The 18,584-nt window shown below is 35.6% G+C and overlaps 2 protein-coding genes across 5 annotated transcripts in view; one reads left to right on the top strand and one right to left on the bottom strand.

The window, feature by feature from the left end:
• LOC109439164 (ankyrin repeat and SOCS box protein 3) overlaps positions 1 to 18,584 on the top strand; it is a 142,865-nt gene that overhangs the window by 57,414 nt on the left and 66,867 nt on the right. For 3 of the 4 annotated variants that reach the window (XM_019719439.2, XM_019719414.2, XM_074331985.1), the window contains exon 2: positions 13,964 to 14,172. In XM_019719439.2, the coding sequence (XP_019574998.2) occupies positions 13,977 to 14,172 (196 nt within the window). In that variant the 5' untranslated portion in view covers positions 13,964 to 13,976. Of the gene's footprint in view, positions 1 to 9,461; positions 9,641 to 13,963; positions 14,173 to 18,584 lie in introns of all 4 variants that reach the window. The other variant, XM_019719447.2, reaches the window with a different exon arrangement.
• On the bottom strand, positions 1,426 to 9,355 carry CHAC2 (ChaC glutathione specific gamma-glutamylcyclotransferase 2). Its single transcript, XM_019719470.2, has 3 exons — positions 9,127 to 9,355; positions 4,317 to 4,352; positions 1,426 to 2,622 (listed from the first exon to the last, which is right to left on the bottom strand). The coding sequence occupies exons 1-3, from the start codon at positions 9,259 to 9,261 to the stop codon at positions 2,239 to 2,241; spliced, it is 555 nt and encodes a 184-aa protein (XP_019575029.1). The 5' UTR covers positions 9,262 to 9,355; the 3' UTR covers positions 1,426 to 2,238.

Raw genomic sequence — 18,584 nt, 5'->3', positions numbered from 1 at the left:
ATATGAAGTCTGACAATTAAGTTCGTGAACTCATCCTAGAAAAAGTGCTACATTTCTCATTGCTGAATATTACTATGGTCATCTTTGAAGTACTCTCCTTGGGAAGGTATGCACTGCTGCCAGCGCCTAGTCCACCCTTCAAAGCAATTTTGAAATTCTTTTTCTGGAATGGCCATCAGATCTGTTGTCGTATTATCCCTGATATCCTGAATGTCACCAAAATGTCTTCCTTTCAATATTTCCTATATCTTCAGGTAAAGAAAGAAGTCATTGGGGGCCAGATCAGGTGAGAAGGGAGGGGTTTCCAATATAGTAATTTGTTTACTGGCTAAAAATCCTCACAGACTGTGCCGTGTGAGATGGTGCATTGTCGTGATGCAAGAGCCATGTATTGTTGGTGAAAACTTCAGGTTGTCTAAATGTTTCACGCAGCCTGTCAGCACTTCCAAATAGTAAACTGGGTTATTAGTCCAGTTGGTACAAATTCATAATGAATAATCCCTCTGATAACAAAAAAGGTTAGCAACATCCTTGTAACAAGTTCTTGAACTTAATTGTCAGACCTCGTATATCTATCAAAATTAAACATCTTTAGGTAACAAGTTACATACTGTTTCATTATACAAAACATAAATTGTGTTACCTCCTAAAGAAAAGATGCAGGACAGTGAAGATGGTTACGTTGAAGAGGGTTTTTAAACATATTGTAGAAAGATCTTATGCTTAGGAGTCAGAGAAACCTGGATTTCTGCTATTTATTTGATGTGTAACTGTGTACAAGTTACTATGGAAACAAGCTCAGAGGTGTTATCCAGAAAATGCTTTCATATGTGAAGTGTCTGGCATATCCTTATGAGATATTCATTAATGCATGTTTGTATCTTTCCTGTTGTACAGGGTAAGTGAAATGCTGTCTGGAAAACTAATTGAAAATGTTGGAAAATATTAAAAAAGCTATATAGCTGAGTAAATTACCAAGTAAGGTGTTAATAAATAGAAAACCATGAAAGGGACTACTGTTGCAGCTATGTAGGAAAGCTTTATTTTATTCTGAATTATTAGGCATGCCTGGGTTAGAGGAATTTTTATTAAGTTTCATATTAGATTTAATGTGATACTGAAATTCTTTTCATGTTGAAAGATTTGTAGAGAGAGTATATATCCTATTGAGAAAGAAATCACCTATAATCAGAAATAATCTGATTAGGTTGAGCCAAGGCTTATTCTATATGAATTGATAATGTACATGTATATTTCCTACTTGAGTAGCATTATCAACACCATTTAATGGATATCTTTGTTTATGTCACAAGGTAGAAGCAGGAAAAAAAAGCTGTGTAGGAAATGATCAGGTAATGCCACTTCTTACTGTAAAAATTTACAATTCTAAAAGCTATTTCAAACACAAAACTTTCATTATATATGTTTAATTTGTAATATTAGAAAGCCCATCTTTATTTTTTAAAGAAAAATTTCAGTATAAGATTAATACAAAGTGAATGACAGACTACATTGTTAGTGGATGTGATTTGTATTATGTAATTTGTGCTTTTTCAGCTGAATTTCTTCCATGTGGTTAATTAACACATTTACTCAAAGGAGAGGTACAGTACATTATAATTACAAGGACATTTTTATATTAAAACTGCTTTTTTTTTTTGGCTTAAATTGGAAAGGGTCTCATTTAATACCTTAACAAGAAAGTTTACAATCAAGGCTGAAATCTTATCTATGTTACTGTATATTTCTAATTACCCATTATTTTAAGCGTGTATATTTTAAACCATGGTTACAGAATTTTGTATAAGAATTGTACATTCTTACAATAATGAAGGTATAATCTTATTATATTTACTGGACTTTTGGTTTAATTCTCCTACAACTTTACAACAGTACTGTGATATGAAATAACAGAATTATTTTTACTCTGATAAAAACAAGCTCTGAACTGCATCCTTAATTGTGTTTTTCTAAGAACTCACTTCTCATGAGCAAGTGTTAAATATCATATAGTTAGGAAATCATTATTATTATTAAAACTTGAATTTTTTTTCTTCACCTATACCCCAATATTTCAAATATGATGTGTTTCAGGACACTTTCAATTAAACTATAAATTTTGATATCTTGACTACATTAAACATAAATAAGATCTTTCTAAATCATATTGCAATTGTGCAAAAACTATTTTCTAAAGATTAAAGTTCTGTTTGTTTGGAAAAGTCAATCATTAGGTCTTTATAAGCAATTGATGTTCTGTTTTCCTTCTAAACGGTCCTTTACTAATTTTTCCAAAGAGAAAAGATGCTCGTCTGCATCTTCTGGCACAAGGTTCCTAATAGAATTTGCAAGTTCAAAAAGATACTCTGTATTTCTTCCACTTGGACCAGCTGCATTAAAAATTTGTTCAGCGATGTCTTCCAGAGGTGCAGGACCAAGATAATTAGGATTATCACATGTTCCAATATATAGCAACACACTGAATGGTTTTGTTGTGGGATCTTTCGGATAAAAAATGACTGTTGTGGTCCTGTAGCCTCCTTTTTCTCTAAAGTCAAGGTATGCTTTTACTTCTTCTTCCTTTCCTACTGGCAGTCTGTAAGCAACACCCCATACACAACCCTGTTGAAAAATGAAAAGATTTAGTATTTACAAGGCTAAAATAGGTGAAGATATATTGTGATCTAAGAAAATATCTTGTATATTCTTAGAAATCAATGCACTTAGTGCATTGAAGAGGTACATACTAAACAATAAAGGAAATCAGCATTTTAAATTCTTCAATCTTAATAAATTATTTCCTTGTACACCAGGATATTTATCTGTGTTTAAATTTTTGAAAGTTACGTCTTTTAACTAATGGGGTTGAAGTAAAAAAAATACCAGGTCTTCATTTGACCTTTAAAAATATAGTTCTAAACCTTTAAATCCATAAGTATTTCACTGATGGTATACAGCAGTAGTTTCCAAACTGCTTGAAGGAGTGTTGAGCCACCCTGGAGCCTACCTCAGAGGCTGTCTGGATATGAGTGTTGGGGTGCTGGCTGGGAGGATTTTGACGTCCCAAACCCCTTCAGGTAGGAGCTGAACATCACTTATCTTTTTACATATTAGGTGTTCCTTTTTTTGCAGAAAGTATTCTGTATTTTAAAAGCTCTGTAATAAAGTAATCAATTAGCTAAGCCCATATAGCAGGTTCTTTTAATTTGTTCATTTCTTCAACTGCCTAAACTTTCAACTATCCTTTGTAAATTACTCCATACAGACTACTACATGGCAGCCTCTTTTGTCAAGAGAGCCTGTGAACAAAGTGTCATTAAAAAATGTACTTTAGCTGCAAAGATTGTTTTTAGTATTGATATCTGTGATATAAGCAAATTTACAGTTTGTAATAAAGATTTTCTAGTTTCTTGACAACTTTTATTAACTTTAATTATTAAACTTTATTGAGGTTACTAAGCATCTTCTTGGATGAATTAACATTCTGTAGAAACAAAGTGCCTTTATTAACTTTAAGAGTTATTAGTTACTCGTTTAGTTATTAGTAGTTACCAGTTTGAAGCCATTTTTATAGATGCTTTTACTAATGTAAATTATGAAAGCATTTCATAATTTTACCATTATTCATCCGCTATTGCTAACTGCTGATTTTTGTATATCAAAGTCCTTTCCAAAGTTAAATCTTTAACATCACCATGTAAAACTCTGAAGCCATACCTCAATAAAATGATTGAAAATATTTAAGGAACAGGACGACTGGGCAAATAAAAGTTTTCTAGTGCTCCAAACCTGTTTAAAAACCTGTTGTGGAGTTCCAGTCAAGATGGTGGAGTAGTAATTGAAAAAGAAAAGAAAAAAATTATTAAGAAAAAAAAACCAAAAAACCTTTGTGCTATTCATAAATTTAGGCACTAAGAAAGTGATAATTCCTGACTGGAATTTTTGCTGAAAATATTAGACTCCTAGCAAATGTGTGGGGAGCTTTACGGGTTCCATTTGATTCTTAGTGGTAGTTGGGCTGTTTCATTAATGTCCAAGGGAGTACAAAATTCTCAGTTAACAAATTCATTAAGGAAAAAAAGTGAGACTACATGCCATTTGGTTTTCTTTTGTTGTCTACCTTGCATTCTGCATTCCAACTTTTTCCAACAGATGAAAAGAAACATAATACAGAAACAAATACAGAGAGGGACTCTAGACCTAGTGTAGTTCAAATTGTCTGTAATGACAATATAATTTCATTTATTATTAAAACTGAGAAACATCTCAACAGGTTATCTGATTAAAGACTATACAAAAAAATATTTATACCATACCCCAGGATCTTCAACAAGAGTCACAACTCTTCCAGGCTGTTTTAAAAAGAGTAAAAAAGAAAGAAAGAAAGAAAAAAAACAACAGTTTTTTTTTTTTTTCTGAATTGAAGTTCATCAACTAACTGAGCATTAGCAACTTATTGTTGACATGCAATATTTTAACTTCATTTATTCATACTAAACACTTTTTTGAAAAGCACTTATTTTTTATTTTAAAGTGAATTAAGTAAAAGAATCTACTTTATCCAAACATTTCTAAGCCATTCCCTTCAATTTCTATATATTAGGTATATATTATGTTGACTTAAAATGGATATTATTAAAAAACACACCTATGACTAAGACCCATCTAAAGTGAAAGGCAAAAGGAAGAAGCAGTTATAAATAAAAGTTCTTGTCATTTTTTTTCCCCTTAGGAAAATAAGAAAGGTTAAATTTTAGTTTTATTAGGAAATCAAACATGGCATTCCAGGGTTCTTTCCTACACTTAGTGTAGGTCAAAATTACTTGGAGGGCTTGATAAACACACATTGCTAGGTCAAACTCTATTACAGAAATAGAGTTTCTATTTCTGTAAGTCTGGAGTTGTCTGAGAATTTGCTTTAAAAAAAAAAAAATTCCTACCTGGTGCCCAAGGTTATGTATGTATCTGCTGAGCATCATTAGTGAGAATGCTGAGTTGTAAACCACAATTTTACTTACTCGATGCCCATTGTCTGGCACTAGTGAGCCTAAATCATTCATACATTTGTGTCATCTTTGTTCCTATTTCCTTCTAGTCCTTGTTTACTTGTATAGATGATTCGTAATCATGGAATATATGAGATTTTGGATTTTGTTTCTTATTTTCCTGTTAGTCTTCTCATACATTTTAATATTTGTGTAATAACTCTGTCATCAGTGAACTATAATTGAAACATTCCTGTATTGTTGGACATTTAGATTTGACTTGTTTTCTACTTAAGATAATGCTATAATAAGGATACATATATTGGTGTAGGTCATGTAGGTATTGCCATATTACTTTCAATTTAAAAGTGAATTATGAACTATTTATTGAATACCTACTCTGTGTTGTAGAGAAGATAAAACCTTGATTCTTGCTTCCAAGAGATGACATTGTAATATGAACTTAACATGTGAAATTTAGGTAGAGAATATTTAAGGGCTAAGATGTATGGTATTAAGTGCAGTAAGAATTCTGAGTCTTGAGTGGAGAGAAAGGAAGATAAAATCCTGGCAAAAGGACACTGTGACTTATGATTGAGGAGCGCATAGAGGCAGTATTAGACCACGTTAAGTGTCTGACTGTAATAGAGGGTCCCCCATGTAGGGAAGATGATACAGAAAGATAACTGGAGAAATAGGATAGAGTCGGATTTGAAAAGCCAAAGAGTGGAGTTGAAATTAGGGGACAGTGGAAAATAAGCTGCTGAAATTTGGGAGAAATAGGAAATAAGGAGCTACTCTAGCATGTCAGTAGCAGGTGACTGGCATGATGAAAGAAGTATTTGGGGAAGATCATTGTGGTAAAGTATTAGTGTGCAAGTTAGAGTGTGATGGAGGTAGATTCTGAATAAGAAATGTTAGTGGTCCAGGTGGCAAGTTGTGTAGTGCACCTTTCAATGAATGTCTCCCCTTACATTCAGCCAAGTCACCAATTCTTGGTAGCTCTCTTCTGATTATCTTCTGAATCTGGTTCTTCATCCTTCAATTGCTTCCTTAGGGATCTCACTGCCTGCTTCTAGTTTTGCTTCCCTCTAGCCTGTTGTCTACTAGGCCCTGGAATGATTTTGGGGGGCAAAAAGTGGTCCACTCCTGTCTTTGAATTTTTCAGGGTTGTATTCTACAGGATAAAATAAAAATTCCTTAGCATGACTTAACTACAAACCTTATTTCTTACTTTTCCCTGCAAGCTGTACTGAATTATTTATAACTTTTACAAACTTTCATATTTTGGCTACACCAGTGCCCAGAGTAGACTGCCCTTTCTTGTGATATCCTTGTGATCTCCTCCAGCCTCTCCATAAAGGCTTGGGTGACTCCCCAGATGCCCGCAGCAGCAGTAGAGAAGGAGCAGCAGCTCTTCCTAAAAGCTCATGGTTCCTTTTATTCATTTCCTTTATAGCACTTACCAGGTATTGTTGTTTGTAAAGGTGTCTCCCACTTACATGTAGGGTGCTCAGCAGGGGTAGTAAAGTCTTGGACTTAGATGGTGGCAGTTGAAACAGAAAACAGTGTTATATAGGGAGTCATTTTATGGGAAAATAAATGGATCCTTGTGACTGCTTGTGGATGAAACAGATGGACTGTTGTTGGCACTACTGATACATTTTCTAAAACTTAAGCTCTTTGTCCCTAAAATATAAATACATGTTACTGAGGAACAATGTAAATTTGCAAATGCACTTAAATGCTTTTTGGGGGGATTGAAACTGATGGAGTCTTTCAAGCTGAATGGAATTGTTGTGCAAAATGAGTTATGATGGGTGCTTTCATTCAATAATAAATGAGTAATGTTTCTGATCTAGAAAAGTTAGGGATTTAGTAAAAGTTCATGATTATTTCCGGTGTTAAAATGTTGCCTTGTTTTGAAATTTATATTTTCTCTGATGTGAAAAAATTTTCACATTTAAATAAATCCTCAATTTGGAGAGAAATTGCCAGTCTGTTGTATATAAATAAGATGCTTGATTAAACTTATGAAGAAATGAAAGTTTAATGAAGCCAAAAAGAAAGCATAATAAAAGCAAGTAGGTTTGGTATTTTTCCCATAAATGTCACATTGCAGTATGTAGAAATAAATCTAACATTTGTTTAGTAATATCACATTTCATACGTAATGACGACTAACTTACTTGGAGCATAAGTTGCTGTAAAAAGGATAGTCCTATATAGCATCAACGTCATGCTTCTAATTTGCTGGATATTTCTGTAGGCTTCTGTATTCTTGTTTGTCAGACAGTTAATATTTATATAAAGTTGGTGATCCATTACAATAAAAAATGTGAAGTAAAATAATGTTCTTTCAGTTTTTTTTAACAGAGCAGTATACTTAGAAAATGTTTAGTAGATTTTCATTTAATTTGCTATGATAAATTCTTTAAATAAAAGTAGGTATAAAACTATTAGGTATTGCATTTTTCCCACCTAACGTTTCTGCCTTACAATTTAGTAAATTTAAGTAAAAAGAGAGATACTGGCTTTTATACCGGTAGCTCTCTTCTTTTAAAGAATTGTGAACTGTTGTATTGACTTGACAATTTACCAGTCTGTTCTGACAGTTTACTTATCTCAATATGCTATGTAACAAACATACATTTTGGTTGAGACTAGAGCAGTAAAATATGCCATATCCATAAAGTATTTAATACTTGGTTTTTAAAATTAGAGCATGGGCTAAGGATTTTCTATTCAGAATGGCAATTGTAAGTGTTCATATCTGACAACTCAAAAGACATTTTATTTAACTTAGTTCTTTAAAGTCTTAAATATTGTTTTATAACATTCTTGGAGATATTTTGGCCATGAAGTTTCTGTTGGCCTGTAAACGTGCATTTGCTCTAAGTCACTCCCCTGTTTTCAAGTCACCTATCTTAAAGCCAAATTCTCAGTTCACCAACTTCAGTTGAGGTAGAATGGCTTCTAACTCAGGTTCTTGTAAATTTAATCCTATGTCTCTTTTATGAGCAGGTACACACTACAGCCTTTCCACAGCTGCAGGTATTTCTTTGGAATGAACCCCAATCTGTTTCTACATGTGAGTTTTAGCATTTTAGATATTGTGCTTTTGGACCAATGTTAATCTTTTTAAAAAACAGTAATCAAGCTCATACAACTTTCAGAGTATTTTAGAGGATATGTAAGCAATACAAAATTTTGTACTCTTAGAAAAGTTAGTAGGGTTAATCCTCCTAAAACAAGTATTGAAGTTATCTAATTGTTAGTTACCCAAAACTAAGTTTTCCGTATGGATTTGTTTTACAGCCAATACACGGCTGATTGTACATAAGCAGTGAGCTGCTACTAATTCTCTGCACAAATATATCAAGATGAAATATCTTTGCATTACTGAAAAATGGATCAAAGAACTTACATTTCACATTTGTAAATTAGAGAATCATTGAGAAAGAAACATTAAAGTAATGCTGGATATAGTAATGGGTACTGTGTTAGTCAAATAACAAACGGAAAACTCATTTAACTCCGCTAGCACTTGACAACCAAATTGATCGAAGTAAGCTCCTTAAATAACCCGAAGCAATTTTGTTAATTCTTAGGTGACCGTAGATGTCCTAAAATATAACCTTTGGAAAGATATAAAGAAACCCCAGAAACAGCATACACGTTTAAACTCAAACCAATGCAAGTCTGCCAGAATGCAGAAATGCCAACACATTTAATTGCTGAAAGCTGTATTTGCAAGTTGGTTTTAGTATTTCAACTCCATGATGACTCCAAGATTGATTTTCCCGCGGTTTTTTTTTTTTTTAGGGGTGGGGCAGAGGTTGCCAAGACATGGGGACCGCTGCCAGGACGTCAGCCTTGTGCGAGCTTGTGTGCATGTGCCCATGCTTCTTGCCTCCTTAAGAAACTAACCACCAGCTTCTGAAGTGGCTTCGGAAGCAGTGCCCTAGGTTTGGGAGAGGTGGGAGGCAGGTGGCCGAGGAAGATTAACAGAAGTAAGTCTCTAACCCACATGCTCGGCACTCGAAAGCTATGCGGTGTGGGTCCCGCGGAGATGGACTAACAATTGGGGGAGCAGCGCTCCGGGGACTCCTAAGTGTGGGGTGTTGGCTTAGCGGCTCACCTTGCCCGGGACTCCGCGGTGGTCTGTGCTGCCTTGCCAGAAGCGCCTGCTGTAGCCTGTGATGTATCCGACCAGCTTGTCCTGATAGGGGAAGTCCACTTTCCAGATCAGGGATCCGTAACCGAAAACCCACATCTTTCTCCTCCTCGGTGGTCTCGGAGGTGCAGGCCGGACCTGCGGCTTGCAAGACACAAGTTACCGGTTGCGCCGGCGCAGGCGCGATAGCTGTACTTAACTGCCCGGTCAGCAGCGCAAAGCACACTGGAACTTGCAGTTCGAGGTGCGTGTTCCGCCTCTTATCTCTGTGAACGTTATTATTTTATTTCCTTGTTTAGGGTATCAAGAAGCATTGACCTTTTATATGCTCAGCAATGGATTCTTCTGAAGCCTTTGTAAATCACCCTAACCTACCTCTGGTGCGCGTGTGCAGAGGACTCCAATACCCACAACCCCTTTTTGGAGATTTATGGTTCTGAGGTTGAATTGAACTGTCTGCCTTTTTCGAACGGGGGAGGTAAGGAGGAAAAAAACGGAAGGAGTCATTGCAGGTGTGGTATAGATACCGAAGAGGGATATACGGGTACAGCAGTTGGCATAGGCATTTCGTTCTGCTTTGAAAACGGAATTTTTCTAGCCAGAGGAACACAGGTGCTCTGTAACCCGTATTTGACGTTATTTACAATTTAAGGATTCGTCTGTCTTTTTAATAAAGGCAAAAAGTTTATTACACAAGTTTTATGCTTGTGAGAGCTACTATTATTTCAGCGAAATTTGCTTACGTCTTTAAATTTTATCCGCAAAAGGACCTTATTGTCTTTAGAATTCTCAGCAGCTCACTCAGAAAAGAGTAGGTAAAAAGGTCATGGCTCATGTACAGGGTTTATAAGCTATGTGGGAACCTGAAATTGTGTACACAATTTGGGGTCTGTGTGCATTCTTTTGGGGAGAAACTACAGCTTTCGTGAAATTTTCCAATAGGTCAAGGATCCTAAAAATGTTAAGATCTGTTAGATTAGAGCTACATACTGTTCCAAAATACTGTTTAGGAAACTCGCTTGGATTATCACCGCTACGTTTCTGTACGTGAAAACAAAAGTCTGAACAAATGATTGTCCTTTTTTGAGCAGATTTCTTACTACCATGTTTCCGGGAAAATAAGACCTAGCCGGACCATCAGCTGGACCATCAGCCCTAATGTGTCTTTTGGAGCAAAAATTAATATAAGACCTGGTCTTATTTTAATAGAACATAAGATTAGGTATAATATAAATATAATTAATATAATACCGGGTCTTATATTAATTTTTGCTCCAAAAGATGCATTAGAGCTGATGGTCCAGCTAGGTCTTATTTTCAGGGAAACACCATATTTCATGGTCTTTAGCTTTATAAAAGAATGCTAAAACACCCAGGTTCAAAGAGTGTTATTTGTGCTCTTAAGAAATCAGCAGGAAACTGCTACAAAGAAAAACTTTTTATTTTTTTATTTTTTAAATTTATTGGGGTGACAATTGTTAGTAAAATTACATAGATTTCAGGTGTACAATTCTGTATTACATCATCTATAAATCCCATTGTGTGTTCACCACCCCAGAGTCAGTTCTCCTTCCATCACCATATATTTGATCCCCTTACCCTCATCTCCCACCCCCCACCCCCCTTACTCTCTGGTAACCACTAAACTATTGTCTGTGTCTATGAGTTTCTGTTTCTCAATTGTTTGTCTTGTTCTTACAAAGAAAAACTTAGTTTAAGAATAACTGAATCTTTCCATATTTTCTCCAAGTTGTGGTTGCACAACTGCCTGGGATGGTCAGTTTGCTTCCACCCGCAACTTTTTTGAAAGATTTCAAATATACAGAAAAGTTAGGGGGAAAAAAAGTATAGTGATCATTCATGCAGCCTCCATGTGGATCCAATAATTAACAATTTGCCACAGTTGCTTTACTTATTTTTCTCTGTATGTACTTTTTAATCTAAAATATTTGTGTTAACTTGCATGGTTATGATTTCCACTGCTAAATACTTTTAAGAATAAGGATAGTCTCCTAATAACCACATTGCCATTGTTACATCTATGAAAATTAGCAATAATTACATCATGAAATATCTATTCCATATTCAAATTTCTTTAATTATCTCAAAATTGCTTTTTTTATTTTTAATTGGGGAAGGGGAACAGGACTTTATTGGGGAACAGTGTGTACTTCAGGACTTTTTTCCAAGTCAAGTTGTTGTCCTTTCAATCTTAGTTGTGGAGGGCGCAGCTCAGCTCCAGGTCCAGTTGCCCTTGCTAGTTGCAGGGGTCACACATCCCTTGTGGGAGTCGAAACCGGCAACCTTGTGGTTTGAGAGGGCTCATTCCAACCAACTGAGCCATCCAGGAGCTCAGCGGCAGCTCAGCTCAAGGTGCCGTGTTCAATCTTAGTTGCAGGGGGCGGAGCCCACCATCCCTTGCGGACTCGAGGAATTGAACCGGCTGCCTTGTGGTTGAGAGGCCACTGGCCCATGTGGGAATCGAACCAGCAGCCTTCAGAGTTAGGAGCATGGAGCTCTAATCGCCTGAGCCACCGGGCCGGCCCTCAAAATTGCTTTTTGTAGATGATATTTTTTCACCAAATCAGAATCCAGTTGAGGTTTATACATCCCATTTGGTTGTTTGTATTCTCTGTTAGTCTGGAACATAAGTTTTTTTGTTTTGTTTTTTTTAAATAAAAGGAGATCTTATAAACAGTTACGTCATGTTAACTTGTTGGTATTTAGGGTTGAAGGGAACGATCCTGTTATTGTAGTGCATTTCTTTTGGCTTCTCCTTCCCATAAGAAGCTCGAAGTATAACCCAGTTCTAATATTTTTTTCAAGATTATTGCCTGTTAGTCTAAGTCCATTAACATTGTAACCAAGAAAAGCCAGTAAAATTTGGAAAAAGATTCATACCTATGTTTACTTGAATGCTGTTTTTGATGTTTTTGGAGTTGTATTCTTTTTCGTTTTTTCTACATAGAAAAAAAATGTTTTCTTGTAATAGATAAATATGCTTATAAATTGCCCTAAAATTTGTGATTTGTTCTTTTTCTTTCTTTTCTTCTTCTTTCTTTCTTTTTTTTTCTTTTTCTTTTTTGGTGAAACTTGGTTGTAATGGCCTGGGCTAGAAGTTAGGGTGGTTCAAAAAAGCATAGCTTAACATTCAAGATTGTCTGCAATTCGGCCTTCAGTTACCTTCATAACCTCATTTCCCACTGTTCTTTGTTTGTATAATCCTTACCAAGTGAAACAATTGTTTCCTGTATTCAGTATTCCTTACTCACCTTTGCTTGTTCATTTCTATAATTTTGGATATATCTTTCCTTCTGCCCATTGTCTCATTGTCAAATCCTCCCTGTCTTTTAAGGCCCAGCTCATATACCTCACCAAGTTAAAGTAGTTTCTCCCTTCTTTGACTACCTGTGGCTATTTGTGCTTTTCTTATGGCATTTTCTGCTTTTTATTTTGAATGACATGCATTTATCATTTCTGAGACTATGTATAACTTGAGATAGAATCTGTGTCTATATCATCTTTATAGCCTGCACATTTGTGATCTAGTTGGTGCTCAGTAAATAACTGTTAACTGAATACTTAAATATTCTGTAATAACTATCTCCACTTTCCTAGTAATGGACCAGTTGTAATACATAGCTAATCTTAGCTGCTTGGCTCACTAAAGAATAAACTTCTGCAGTTACAGTTCATATTTACATGTGACCATGGATAAGTTCAAATTTACTATTGGAAATGCTGTGTGTTTTCTTTTAACATCTTCCTTCAAACCTTCCGTTTCTGGATAAATTATTTAGAATGGGGTTGTAGAAAGTTTTCCACTTATATTGGACTAGACATGTTGTTGGTATTTCTTGAATTACCTCCTAATATCATTAGAAAAACTAAGAGGAAGGGTGGGATAAGAATGTTACTGAGAGGGACTACCCCTTGGGAGATAACTAACTATCCCTGAGAATCGTGAATCTTAGCGCAACCTGACTCATTGTGTGACTAACAGAAAATTGTCTTTGAGAGAGTCATATACTGAGAGCTATACTGGACATCGATTCCAGGGCAACTTGAAATGAATTTGAAGGGAGATGATGAGGAGGACGACAATAATGCTGTGAAGAAGTTTCTGGGCTGGTGTAGGAAAGCTGGACTCATCAAATTGCTTTTTCTGATTCTCTTTATTCATTTCAGTATATTCAGTCAGTGGGACTGTTCCATCAAGGAAAGAGAACCTGTGTTTATCCCCTCTGGAAAGGACTAGCAGGGCAGGAAAACTAGAATTACTACTTACCTTGTTTTTTGTTTTTTTTTCAATAAATGCCCTTTACTCCTTTTGTAGCCTTTTTGGGTTCAGCTTTTTCCTATAGGGGGCTATAAATTAATTCTTGAGGCTGAGCATTAAATGGCCATCCCTGCATAACAGAGGATGCATTTGGGGTTAACTTGGAGGTGTTTAGCTCTTTCATCAGAGTTCCAGCGAGTGCATTTTGGTGGGGTATGAGTTTGGGCAGAAGCCTGCAGGAAGGAGCTGCTTAGACAACTTTTCCGGAGAAGAAATGGTAGAACACTTAAAACTCCCTCCATATCTTTAATGAGAATATCTTTAAGGAATACAGATTCCCCAGAGAGACTTCCTGGGTTAGACTCTAGCAGAGGCCGCGGCATGACAGGTTGCTTTCTCCTTTTTGGGCTCTTCCTCAGCAGTCGGCGTGAGAGATGCTAGACAGGTCCACTTCGATCTGCTAATCTCTAGGAGATCAGTGTTGTATTGACTATAGTGTTTTCTTTCTCCCTTGTTTTGTAGACTGGTCAAAAGAATGGATTTTACAGAGGCTTACTCTGACACATGCTCCACAGTTGGACTTGCCGCCAGGGAAGGCAATGTGAAAGTCTTAAGAAAATTGCTCAAAAAGGGACGTAGCACTGATGTTGCTGATAACAGAGGATGGATGCCAATTCACGAAGCAGCTTATCACAACTCTATAGAATGTTTGCGGATCTTAATTCGTGCAGGTAAAGTAAATTCAAGGCATGGGCAGCTGGGCCTGTAAGCTGGGTTAATAAAACATAAAATAATGGTAAGACATGACTTGTTCATAGTTGTTATTTGTTTTCCCTTTCTGCAACCATAAAATAACTGCCTGTGCCTTATTAAGAATGATGAGATTGCCTGCCTTGAGTTGCATAAGTATGGTGTTCTAGCTGGACATCTATAAATGTTGTCCTCTGTATGGAAATGCTTGTGCCTAGCCCATTTTATTGTCTGAGCTGGGCTTCAGCATTTGGTAATTTACTGGTCATGGTTAATCTTGCTTCCTTTTCCAAACAAAAGGAGCAGTGTTACTACACTTGGGGGTATGAGTGTTTTGCTTGAATTAGTCTTTTTTTAAAATTAATACTTTTTCCTTAATTTGGGGAATCTTTTCAATTACTTTGACTTTGAATTTGCTGAGGACACAATAGAGAACAGGACGGACAAGGTCCCTGCCTTTGTGGTGCTTATATTTCTGTCAGAGAAAACAGACAAAAAATAACTAAACAGTTAAACAATATAATTTCAAAAGGTTAAAGTGTTGTGGAAAAATAAAATAGAATAATGGGACAGAGAGCAATCATGTGCTACTGCACATCTCTTTCTAACTCTGTATTCAGTTGACATCATGCTTATAACTAGAGATCAGCTATGTGGGGTATTTACACTGCAGAAATCAGTGCTACAAAGCAGTGCTATAAACCAGGCTTCTTCCCCTTCCGGAGCGAGTTGCGCATGTACCAGCACACTGCTGAGTGATGGGCTCAGTAAATAAGACTAAATGGGAGATTCTGACACTGAGGAGACGGGATGGGAAGAGAATTAATGGTGATTGGACACTGCTCTGTAGCCGTCTTCATACCAGATGCTTGATATACATTATCTAATATATACAAAAGTGCTATTGAGGCAATGTTATTCCCATTTTATTAATGAAAAAGCCAAGGCTCAGAGAAGTTGCCTTGGCATACTTCCAACACTTAATCAAAGTAAACATTTTTAGCATTCAGTTAATTTAAACTGAGGTTGAATTTAATACTCTGTATCATAATACTCCATGAACCTTTACATTTCATTGATCATGGAAAATCAGATTCTTCTTCCCAGCATACTATACTTACCATCACCAGGTAGAGCTATCAAATTTTAGATTTCTGGGGCCATCACTCATCAGAATGACAAACTCCTTACCTCATGGATGGGAAAGGAAATAATCCTTACATTGTTTTTGGTGTGGGGTTTTTTGTTTTTGTTTGTTTGTTTTGTTTTAAGGGATGAAGGATGGCAAGGCTAAAGTCCCCAAACTGTAATACAGGAAGTTTGTCATGACTGCTTTCTAAGTAAGTCATGTGTTCTAGAGTCTATTAAAGTTGAATGTTTAAAGATATTAGAAAAATAGACTCTCTGTCTCAAATTTTAACAGCTTTATACATATTTTCAGAATTTGTTTAAATTTAATTCTATAGCTTGAGTTCCCAAACTATCTCTAGTGACAAATAAAGGTATGAATTTGAACATTCTTTTCTAGTCAAAAAGCTCATTTCGTTCTTCCCCCACATCAAACCAGTGTTGTTTGTTACAATTTTTTTCCCTTTAGCTGCAGACTAAACTTAGGCATGCTGTTTTTCACTAATGTGTTAGAATTGGCCATCAAATTATACATGTTTTCTTTTAGAAATTAAAATATCACCTTTTTATTGACTATTCTTTTTTAAGTTTGCTTTTTTGGAGGATAAGATAGCCACACATAGTTAACTGGAACTAATAACTGGAACACACATAGCTGGAACTAATGTCCAAACTTCTATCATTTTTGGTTATCTGATTCACTAACTAGAAAAATCAAATTAGAATGAGGCAGAAGGGCTACATAGCCTATTGGTCACTTTGTTTTATATATTCCCTTGGCCCATCTTCTCTTTTGTAAATTAACTATCCTCTGTCTTTTAAAAAAGATTATAATTAAAACTTTTCCAGATGATTTAAGTTGATGAGCATTGACCAGTGAGGAATGTCAGGTGACTACTTTATAAAAGGTTTAGCTAGCATACAGCTACATCCGAGGAGGTATTTTAAAATGACGAAGTACAAATGTTTCTAGGCTTGAAGAGTGAAGTAAGGTCTATTCTGCTTACTGATGACAACAGCATCTTGGTATCTGAAGCAGTCAACTTGGTTTTATGGGTTAATCTTAAAAGTTCCCAAAGCAAGTTTGACATTTCTGTCATTCTTTATACTTGCTGTACCTGTGTTTTATATGATTCAGAATTCTCTTGTCTCTCATGGCTTAGCTAGTATATATAAAAGTGTCTTTTATTATACAATTTCCTGGAGTTTCATCTAATATTAGTAAACTGCCAGAGATTCCTAAAATGTATTTTTTATTAGTGCACTAAAGTATGAAGGTGCTCAGGCCTACACAAAAAGAAGAGTCTTAAATGGTTAGAAAGGTTTTACTTTACTGTCTGTTCAATTAAGATCCAGAATGTAGTCCAAGAATCAAACATGACTTGTCATTCAAGTTGGAAAAGAGCATTCAAGTGTGGTATGGTTTACTTGGAAATTTTAATATATATATATTCACTTTAGCTTCTTTTAAAAAAATATTAACAGAAATAACAAATTTGCTTGTCTTCTGTATTCTTTCTTGTATTGGTGTAATAGGCACTGAAACTTGTTATGTTGGAAGGCAGTAATCTTCAGTGGCAATTAATCATGCCATTCAGTATTAAACCATTTGCTGACTAAAGGTCACTTAAAATCTTGTAATTGGTTATAGCGTATTACTAGCAAATATTTTTATTTGGCAAATATATGATCTAATTCATAGTACTTTTTATTAGTTCATGTTAAGAAAATATTATGCTGTCATACTGGGCAGATAACAGATGCTGACGATCCTTAGATAAATAAGGCAATGTGCATAGTGATTAAGACTTCTGATCAGATGGACCTGGGTTCTACTGACTCCACCATTTTATTGGTGTGACCTTGGACAGGTCTTTAAATCTTTTAGTGGTTGAGTTTCTTCATCTATAAGATAGAAAGACTCCATTGTTCTAGCTCAGGTCAGAAACTGGGTCATCCCTAATTCCTTCCTTTTTCTTATATCCCTCATCCAGTCAATCAGCATATCTTTATGTAGTTGTGTATGTATATATCTGTGTGTATGTACACACACACACACACACACACACACACACGATTACACAACTTCTCACCACTCCCACAACTACTAATACCTTGGTTTAAGCCACATCATCTCTTGCCTGGATTGTTGCAGTAGCATCCTGACACATCTGTTTCTGCCCTTGTTCTTCCCTATCCTACCACAGTCTAGTATTAGTATATCAGAGGGGTCCTTTTACAGTATATCAGACTATGTCTCTCTTCTGCTCACAACTCTGCAATAGCTCCCCGTTTCATTCTGAGTAAAAGCACTGTTGCATGGTATTTCATAGTATAGATGGAATATATTTAATTATTTCCTGCTGATGGACAATTTGTTTCCTAAAATTTTGTGATTATAAGTGGTGTTTCAGTTAACATCCATGTATATGTAAATTTTTGTATACATAGGTGAGTATTTCTGTAGGATGGAGTTTTAGAAGTGAAATTGTTAGTGCAAGAAGTGTGCAAAGTTAAAATATTGATAGACACTGATAAATTATCTGCAGTATTAACCAGAAACTCTTTCACTAATGACAGAAAGAAACCTAGTTTTAACTAGCTTACACAAAGTAAGGGAATGGAATATAGTAGATCATGTAAATGCCAAGGCTGAATGGTAGGTCTGTTGAGGAATTGCTGGGTGTGGGTATTCAGAATAATGTCATTAAGACTTGTTCTCTTTCTCTTACCTCTGCTTTTCTCTATGTTGATTTTATTCTCAGGCAGGCTTTATCTTTGGAAGTTCTAGGCATACCTCATTTTTAAAGTACCAGTTTTGTATTCTGGGTATTAATTCTTAGCTGTTATATGTGTGTCATATATTTCATATATTTTCTCCTAGTCTTTTAATTTTTTATAGTGTCTGATATCTTTGTAATACCTTCAAACCTCTTCTTCTCCCTCCGACTTTTCCCCGTCTTCATTTTATATGCATGAAGTCTCTTTAAGAGTTATCTGAGGATTTTGCACATAGTGAAATTCCTTGTGTTGTGGAAATTACTTTTTATCCATTTTATTCTTAGAAGTCCTAAAATAAAACATAATGAGGTGATGTACATTGTGCAAAGTGCTCAACTATATAATCTATGGAAATTGGCATTTATCACCCTTTGTGATTGGTACATTTTAAATTTGTTTGGCCTCATCAAATTGTGGCTCAGCTGTTGAGATAAGGTTCTGATCTTCATATTCAACCTATGGTAACCTCTACTTATATATTTAA

The sequence above is a fragment of the Rhinolophus sinicus genome, linkage group LG05 (assembly GCF_036562045.2).
Source record: "Rhinolophus sinicus isolate RSC01 linkage group LG05, ASM3656204v1, whole genome shotgun sequence".
Lineage (NCBI taxonomy): Eukaryota > Metazoa > Chordata > Mammalia > Chiroptera > Rhinolophidae > Rhinolophus > Rhinolophus sinicus.
Note: the sequence above shows the minus strand (reverse complement) of the source record. Positions and strands in the feature narration are given on the sequence as shown.